Below are 9977 nucleotides of genomic sequence, written 5' to 3' on the forward strand. Positions count from 1 at the left end.
GCTACATACAGACACACAGACAGACAGACACACAGACAGACAGACACACAGACAGACCCACACGGCCACGTATAGGGAGCCTGTGCTTCACACAGCTCCAAAAACAACAACCTGGATATCAGTGCTCCTTTTATATGCGATAGGCCTATCATCTTCATCATCATCCAAAGTCTCCTTTGCCTTCCAGCATTTCGTTCCTGCACTGCTTGTACGATGGGTTGTTTGTCCTTTGGGTAATCGACGGCTTATTCCAAAATCAGCCAATCTTGCTCGTTTTTTAATGTCTGCAGGGCAATTTGGAGATTTACATTTAGAGACACAAGCACAGACGCATGCACGCACGCACGCACGCACGCACACACATACACACACACACACACACACACACACACACACACACACACACACACACACACACACACACACACACACACACACACACACACACACACACACACACATTATCTAATTGTTTGTTTGTTTATTTTTCTTTTGTAGCTTACCAATCAGCACATTCTGGGGCTTGATATCCCGGTGGAGAATAGGAGGATTCTGACGATGAAGAACACTTAGGCTTTTGAGAAACTGATTTGCAAGTTCCCTCCTCAATTCAGAAAGGCTGTCTTCAGGAAAGTCACGTTGTATGTATTCTTCCAGTGTGTATTCACATAACTGAAGTCCAAGGTAACCAAAGTCTTCATCTTCGGCGAAGTCAACATATCGTACGATCGAAGGATCATCAAGCTCTGGAAGACGTAAAAAGCCTTCCTCATTCTTCAGCACTTGGTAGTTGGATTTAGTCATTCTCTTAACTGCGACTTCAGTGCCATCATCTCTTAACCCCAAGAAGACCTCAGTTCCATCACTTCCCTTTGCAATGCGGAATTCATCATCTTTCACAAACATAAGGCTCCCGACTTTGATAACTTTACAGTTATCAATATTTGCAAGCTTCTCTAACTGCTGCCTCCATCTGTCACTTATTTGGTTCCATTTCCGTGCTTTTGGTGATGTACTGACAATGAGGTCGACAGGCTGCACATGTGAACTTTCAGTCAGACCAGATTCCTCAACAGGAACAGTTGTTGGCTCATCTGCATCAACATCAACTTCATCTTTCAGTTCCTCTTGCTCTGTATTGGTGATCGTGGAAACTTCACATTCTGAGGATGGCTTGTTTAGAAAGCTTTTCAATTCTCGAAGCCCTTTTTTCAGGCTGTCATCTGTCTCCATGTCTGCTGATGTAATGGCATCCTCAGGCACATCATCTATTTCCATGGAGGTAAAGATGTTATTGGCATGCTCAAATGGAAGCAGGTTTGCAAGTATGCCGTATGTGTACTCCCTCATATTAGACTGATCTTTCTTCACAAAAGGAGCAAGTGCCTTGCATAATTTGTTGACCAGGTTCTGATTCCAGTTGTCTTTGACTTGTTTTCTGGTAATCTCATAGAGCGTCTTCAAAACTAAATGCTGCAATTCAGGAATGCTTGTGTGAAGGAGTTTCAGTAGTTTGGGGATAATAGACAGTGATACCTCACTGGGTATCTCTCTCAGTGTGCAGAAAACTGCATTTAGACTTCTGACAACGGCAACCTGCATTTGTGCATTGCAAAGTTTTGGAAGCCTCTTGTCTGCATTTTCAATGTAGAAGTTCAGCTTTTCGTTGTCCTTCAACCACTTAAGACTTCTCTGACGATACTCTTTTGCTTGTGGCCCTATAAGATTAAAGAGTAGGTCAATCATGTTCACGTGGGTCTGGGGATTCTCCTCCAGCATATAACGATCAAAACGGCTGAAAACCTCTGTTGGTGTTTTATGTGCTACTACTACACCATAATGCAAATCTATAAAAAGTTTGATTTTGAAATACAAGTCATCACCAGTCAATGCTAGCTTAACCATCATTTCAAGCACTTTTATGTTTGTATGGTCATTATTAGGAATTTCAGATGGATTTACAATCCCTCCAGCTTTAATGAGGACTTTCATGATATCATCCCTGTCATTGATGGCAGCATGGTGAAGTGGTGTCAGCATTGAGAAGGGAAATGGTGTGGTACCATTTGGATTTGCTCCTGCTGCAAGCAGCCTCTGCACAAAATCAAGTGGTGTTTTCTGAATTGAGGCATAATCCAGAGGGGTCCGGTTGTTTCTGGATAACTGATCTGGGTTTACACCTTTTTCACTCAGAAGAAATGCACAAATATCTTCCCTGTGAAATGCCACAGCAGCAGTCAAAGGACATATATGATCATTCAACTCCTTGCATGGGTAAAGAGCATTAATGTCTTCATCTCGGATTACTCTCTTGAGCCCCTTGAGATTGTCCCTAATAATGAACTGTATTATAGGATCTGTCTTGGCAGTCACTGGTGGAACTAATTGGTACGTAACATTCCCACTCTGCGCAAATACCGGTAGATCCATTTCTTTGCTTCAGAACAACTGTTGGGTAAAAGAAAAAACTGTTTAATACATTTGACCAGTACATCTATTACTTATTTAACTATATTTCCACAAATGTTTAAGAAGGTTGGGGGTTAGAACTGTATAGGAGATTGACTGCAAACGTGCAAAGCACCTGGAAAATGTGTTCTTGAACTTGACCTTCAACAATTAACAAGATATAGACTTGTCTCTTTGTCATTCCAGCCAGGTAAAGGGATATTTCACTTTCAAAAAGAACTTTGGTCATTTTATCGTCTAATCAGCCTTTTATGAACACCCTGGACAGTTTTTAATTTACTGCAACAATGTATTTTGACACTGTCCAACATTTTAGACCGTGATCTAGACCCGGACCCCCTATTGGCTCTGTTCGGTACAGTCGGAACTGAGGGTCTTCCCCTAACACGGACAGAGAGTCGTATGGTTGACTTCACGTTATTGATTGCTAGACGTGCCATTCTGCTTAAATGGAAAGATGCTGTCCCGCCTGGGCTTAATCAGTGGCTTTGCACTGTGATGTCCTGTCTGGAGCTGGAGATGCTGAGGTTCTCAATTGCTGGCTCTGAAAAGAAATTCTATAAGACTTGGAGCCCTTTTATGATGTTCTACCGTAATACCCAAATGGCGTAGTGTGGCGCTTACCTGCTCTGACCAACCCAACACGTAGCAAGTTCTGAATATCTATTCCGCTTTCTTCTTACTTTCTCTCTTTTCTCTGTACCAATTTTTATCTTATTTCTTGTTTTATTGAATCTGGTGTGCAACCGTCCTGGGGATTGAGGGTGGGGGGAGGGGGGATAGGGGTCGGGTTTTGGTCTCTCTCATAATGATGTACTCAGATATCTACATGTGATGATGTTTTTTTTATTGAGATTGTCTACCTGCCTCTGGGCTATTTCTATGTGAAAATATAATAAAAAGATTTGAAAAGAAAGAACAATGTATTTTGTTCATGTAGCCTAACCTGCACTTTGAAATGACTATCATTCTAAACTATCACAATAGTCTTGAAATAGCATTGTTTAGCTGATATACTGTATATATATTTTTTTTAAACTGTGTAAAAATTCTGTACTTATGGTCAAGCATGAACCCACTGGTAGAACAAACAGGAAGATGAATGTTATGTCTCCATATTGTTCCATTTACATTTGAAAAGCTCTTAGTTCTTCACGCCATGGCCCAGTCTAGTAATTCAGCTCTAAACGCACGTATTGATGTTACCTTTCCTCTAGACTTTGAACTTCCTTATTTTAGACTCAGAACAGGACATTCTATGTAGGCTAGTTGTCCTACAGCACTTGTTATTAATCAATCTGAAAGAAATGGCCAGTATGGATATTTTTAATAATATTGCAGATACATAATGTGGTGCCATTGTAAACTTAATTTGCTTTTTAAAATGCTATGAAGAGAGAATTTGGGTGTGGCAGCTTTAATTAATTTGTTTAACAGCAAGGACATATTGGTCTTGTTCTGATGCTGCTCTCACGGAATATTTAAAATGCATGATTGTAAAAGTCATGCCCTATTCACGCTTTACATGAAATACATTCGATATTATGGTCAGATTATAACACCACCTTTTTTATATAATTATAAGTGCTCAGATGTATTCTAACTGCACGTAGCATAAAATAACACCATTAAGAATTAGGTGATGAATAAACTTACAGTTTCCAAGTATAATCTTCACATTGCCAGGTACGTCTGTCTCCCAGAACCACACCAACACCTGTGTAAGGCTGGTGCTACCTCATGACTCAGAATGGACCTTTGGACCTCCCTATGCTTAGTCATTTATGGTCTACAATAAAACGGGGAGTAAATCAAATAGACCAAATCATCATGTCATCACCCCAACCAAAAGTGTATATCCGGGTAGATAACACCAGCAGCGTGGCATTGGAACAGTATATCCATTAACCTTATATCTGGAACAACAAGACACTTGCACTTACAGTATATTGTTATTGACTATTAGAAATATATTATTTTGTTCTAAATATCCACAGGTTGACAATGTAGACACACAGATAATGTTCTGGACCATTTGTTTTATATTGTGGAGATATAGACATTCGACCCAGAAATACCGCTCTACACTTTTCTTTATAAACATTCTGATTTGGTCTATAGCAGAACGACTTACAAATGCCATTAACAATTACATTAATCTGATATAGGCCTATACATCTATTTAATAAGGTTGGAGTTGTTTGTCTGTCTGTGGGTCTTGACAAATATGCTCATAATAGTACATGTCAGAACAGACGTCACTGTTCAATAGGGTCTACAGAGAACGAAGCAAGGGATTTCATATGTTGACATTTAACAAAACTATTGTGCAATCAATGATCACAATCATGAAAAAGATTAGGGATTTGTTTGCTTCCATATTCATCTGGAGTGGAGACTCCTCAGCTTCAGTTTGGCATGAAGGGTGGATGATTTAACCTCTTTCAACCTTCTGTTTTGGTTATGTCTTTATAGGCAAAATAACTACCTAACTAAATAAACACATTTACAAAATGTTGATCTGCTATTTTCACTGCATAGTACCATTCTATGATGAAGTATAAAATAGTACTTAAGTGGTTATAAGCAAGCAGTCACAGGCCTTTCAAACTAATTGGACACTTAGCTGGGCATTGGTGGAAATATAACTCTAATTTTGTATCAAAGTATCAATACTGTAATGTAGAAAAGAATACTTGAGTAAAAGTTCAAAAGTATTGGTATAAAAATGTACTTAAAGTACCAAAAGTAGAAATAACTCATTATGCAGAATGTGTTGATGTATTTTTTGTAATAATAATAAGATTCTACAAAGTAACTACAGTTTTCAAATAATTATAGTGGACGAAAATATTATTTGTTTCTAATATTTAGTGGAGTAGAAGTAAAGGTACCAACTCCAGTAAAGTAAAATAAAAATACCTCAAAATTGTGCTTGAATAAAGTACTTGAGTAAACGCACTTAGTAACTTTACACTGGAGCTGGGTATGATATGATGCTGCTGCTGAATCATCCTCACACAACCAACAGAGTCAGAGAGCCTCTGTCATGACAGGTTGTTTTTATCTGTTGTTTTTCAACTTTTTCCCCCTTTTTTCCTAAAACGTGGGACTACTACTGATTGAACCAAGCCATGGTAAACAGCATAATTTATGTGTGTACACTAACAAAAATAAAAGGACTGAATGCCATACCTCCTACTATTGAGCCTGTTACAGTACAGCACCATTCATTCAGGAGTTTTGAGCAGAATAAATTGAAAATATTGAAATATTAATTTTATGGATACCCTCAGTGAAACATTGTAACTTTAAGACTGTAAACTACCGAATACAATTGTCCTAAAACAAACAAACTCATGTTTTATCTCCAGTTAATGTGAGCATGTAGAGTTCAAGCCTGTAGATGGTGCTAAAGACCAAATAAAACCCCATTGTAGGTGATTTTCTGCTACAGTAATTAATGGCCCATGAGACAATTGGAGATGTTATGAATATGCAAAGCTTTATCATTTGGATACATCCAGATAACAATAACATTTCTGTTACAGTATAAAACCTCAAGTATGAACTGTTTCTGCTCTGTTATTAGAGCCCAAATCATATCTCTACTGATTCTGTGTACATACTGTGTATATATGAGTGATATTAACCCTAACACTTTAGTACATACGACAACTCTGCTTATGCTCACTCTCTATTAATGCAGTTTCCTTTAACAGACAACAGGATATTTCAATGACACATACAGTAGGCCAGGGCTACTCAACTTAATATGGCTCAGGGGCCACTCAGCAAAATAAAAAAAAGTCCAAGGGCCACAAGCTAGAAATGGCGGTCCAATTTTGCCGTTTAGACAATGATTTTGTAACACACCATTGCATGTCTAAAAAGTAAGGAAACACACAGAAAACAGACACATTTACATCTATAAAAGACCAAACCTCATTGAACAAAAAGATTGTCATGGAATGATTAATGATGAAATGATGAAGTTTCTTCTTTTGGAACAAACAAAATAGCAAAAAAGCCAAAAACATCTTGCATAAAACAAGACAAAAATAGTCTGTAGAGAAACTGAAATCAGAAATTATTTGTCTGAAAGTAGAACAATCTTTTTGTTATTGGTACGACCGTGACAGGCCGCTGCAGGGGCCGCATGTGGCCCACGGGCCGCATGTTGAATATTGCTGCAGTAGGCTATATCAAACTCAGCTCATTTATGAAAACTCTTTTGAGTCCATCAAGTCACTTTGAGTCTTTGAGTCCAGATTCTTGCACTGGTAGACTGAAACTTGTCTTTCTCTCAAGGTTTGTGGACTTGGCAGTGGTGCCGACATCTAATCTTTTAACCATTTCTTCGAGGGTGATCCTTGAGTTCCAGCCTTGTTCTTGGGCAAACTTGTAAACACGTCCAAACAGACCAGGAAACATCTCCATCAGGTCAAGATGAGCTATCTCTGCAGCACTGTAAACAGAGAGAGCAGTGGTCACTCTGGTCACATATTCTGATGGTGACCTGTGAAAACTAACAGCTAAGAGAGTGTGAATGTAATATAATCTTTTTTTCAGTGGCCTGTACTGTTGTGGTCATTCTAGGAGAACGCCACATAGTGCATGAGGTAAACCTGTAGGAATTGCAAAGAAACACCCTGATGATGGCTAATGTGAACTGCAACGTCCTAAAGGTCAAGTGTAGGTGTAGGGCCATTCACAGAATCACTATAACTATTTAAAAAAAAAAAGGTTTTACAATTGAAAAGGTCAAGTGGATGGTGTTCACACCAACTATAGAAAAAAATACAATGGTGAAAAGATAGTTATATAGTTATCTTATATTTAGTTCCAGTGGGAATGGCACTTTAAAACACTGATAAACAGAGAACAGAGAACATTTGGTTTCGACAATGAAGGAAGTGCTCCAGCAGGAGTTCTCCACAGTCCACACCTACTGTATTAGAAATAAAGAAAGCAGATATGTAATTACATATTGACCACAGTGACTTTCCTTTGTGTTGTTTTTAAGTCAACTTACTAGTGCTCACGTGCATTGCGTATGAAGCGCAGCAGTGCAAACGTGTTCTCAGGGTAGGGCTTCTTGCCATATGCATCCATCTTCTGGACCAACTCAGTTGGGAACTGGAAAAACATGTAACTACTAAGTTAGTTTGTATAGCACATTTCATAAACAAAGGCAACTCAGTGCTTTATATAAGGCATTTAGAAAATGTGTTTAAATAAAGAATAGAAGAAATACAATAGAGAAGAAAAAAAAATAATGTCAAATTGCAACAGTGGTTTTATCTTTTCTCACACTATTTGAAATAAACTCACCTTGCATTTCCACGAGTTGAACTGTCCCTGCTCAGCATGCTGGTCCAATGCCCAGATGAGGTCCTTGTCAGCGTTTAAATAGTTCTGAACTTCCTTTTCATTTGCAAGGACTCTCAGGTACTCTACTCTCCTGGAAAGAAAGGTACTGAAAACATTAGGCTACTCTGCTGATTAAGATGAAATGTAATAATATTTAAAAATCAGTGAATGAATGAACAATAATGTGTAATGGATTTTTTAACTGTTTCTATCGTACCTCTCGTTTACCCAAAAGAAGGGATGAGCCAAGCATTCCTCCACTTGAGGTCTTTTCTTTGGGTCTTCATTGATCATCTGCTCAATGAGATCCTTGGCCACCACATCCTGAACCTGATCCAGATTGTAGGCTCCTTCCGAAATGTTGTTTTCACATCTTCTAGCCCCTTTGCCAAATGGATGGTGTCCTCCAGATAGGATGTAATATATCAACATTCCAGCCACCTTAAGAATGAGCATCATATTTTTGTTAGTACGTTTTCATTGTTCATTTTATTCCCATTCATCAACTTTTCAATCAGAAAACAAAACAAAACAACAACAACCTGGATATCAGTGCTCCTTTTATATGCGATAGGCCTATCATCTTCGTCTTCATCCAAAGTCTCCTTTGCCTTCCAGCATTTCGTTCCAGCACTGCTTGTGCGGTGAGTTGTTTGTCCTTTGGGTAATCGACGGCTTATTCCAAAATCAGCCAATCTGGCTCGGTTTTGAATGTCTGCAGGGCAAATTGGAGATGTAGATTGAGAGACACTAACACAGATGCATGCACGTACACACACACACACACACACACACACACACACACACACACACACGTGCGCGAGCGCGTGCGTGTGTGTGTGTGTGTGTAATGATGTTTCTTAAAGGAGTAGTTCACCCCCAAAATGACTTTTTTTCTATTGATTACTCAGGCCATGGAGAGTAGAGTTCAATAATATCTTTTGTTTTTTGTCACATTCCTAAGACAAAAATGTGATAACAATACATTTACCCCCATTGATTCCGGATGGTGACCCGTTTCGAAACGGGTCACCATCCGGAATCAATGGGGGTAAATTTACTCGAATCAAAGTTTTGTCTTAGGAATGTGACAAAAACCAAAAAATATTATTGAACTCTACTCTCCATGGCCTGAGTAATCAATAGAAAAAAAGTCATTTTGGGGGTGAACTACTCCTTTAAGGTATATTTCTTATATTATCTGAGAATTTGTTTGTTTATTTTTCTTTTGTAGCTTACCAATCAGTACATTCTGGGGCTTGATATCCCGGTGGAGAATATGAGGATTCTGACGATGAAGAATACTTAGGCTTTTGAGAAACTGATTTGCAAGTTCCCTCCTCAATTCAGAAAGGCTCTCTTCAGGAAAGTCACGTTGTATGTATTCTTCCAGTGTGTATTCACATAACTGAAGTCCAAGGTAACCAAAGTCTTCATCTTCGGCGAAGTCAACATATCGTACGATCGAAGGATCATCAAGCTCTGGAAGACGTAAAAAGCCTTCCTCATTCTTCAGCACTTGGTAGTTGGATTTAGTCATTCTCTTAACTGCGACTTCAGTACCATCATCTCTTAAGCCCAAGAAGACCTCAGTTCCATCACTTCCCTTTGCAATGCGGAATTCATCATCTTTCACAAACATAAGGCTCCCGACTTTGATAACTTTACAGTTATCAATATTTGCAAGCTTCTCTAACTGCTGCCTCCATCTGTCACTTATTTGGTGCCATTTCCGTGCTTTTGGTGATGTACTGACAATGGGGTCGGCAGGCTGCACATGTGAACTTTCAGTCAGACCAGATTCCTCAACAGGAACAGTTGTTGGCTCATCTGCATCAACATCAACTTCATCTTTCAGTTCCTCTTGCTCTGTATTGGTGATCGTGGAAACTTCACATTCTGAGGATGGCTTGTTTAGAAAGCTTTTCAATTCTCGAAGCCCTTTTTTCAGGCTGTCATCTGTCTCCATGTCTGCTGATGTAATGACATCCTCAGGCACATCATCTATTTCCATGGAGGTAAAGATGTTATTGGCATGCTCAAATGGAAGCAGGTTTGCAAGTATGCCGTATGTGTACTCCCTCATATTAGACTGCTCTTTCTTCACAAAAGTAGTAAGTGCTTTGCATAATTTG

General features: G+C 39.0%; 1 protein-coding gene across 1 annotated transcript; it reads right to left on the reverse strand.

The window, feature by feature from the left end:
* Positions 1–6089: 6089 nt before the first annotated feature.
* Positions 6090–9686, reverse strand: LOC308305330 (serine/threonine-protein kinase/endoribonuclease IRE1-like). Its single transcript, XM_080750107.1, has 6 exons — positions 9082–9686; positions 8385–8557; positions 8060–8283; positions 7804–7933; positions 7505–7608; positions 6090–6937 (listed from the first exon to the last, which is right to left on the reverse strand). Exons 1-6 carry the CDS (start codon positions 9482–9484, stop codon positions 6718–6720), a joined length of 1254 nt encoding a protein of 417 aa, XP_080606233.1. The 5' UTR covers positions 9485–9686; the 3' UTR covers positions 6090–6717.
* Positions 9687–9977: the final 291 nt, after the last annotated feature.

This window comes from Nannobrachium achirus, assembly GCF_963921795.1.
Source record: "Nannobrachium achirus genome assembly, chromosome: 20".
Classification (NCBI taxonomy): Eukaryota; Metazoa; Chordata; class Actinopteri; order Myctophiformes; family Myctophidae; genus Nannobrachium; species Nannobrachium achirus.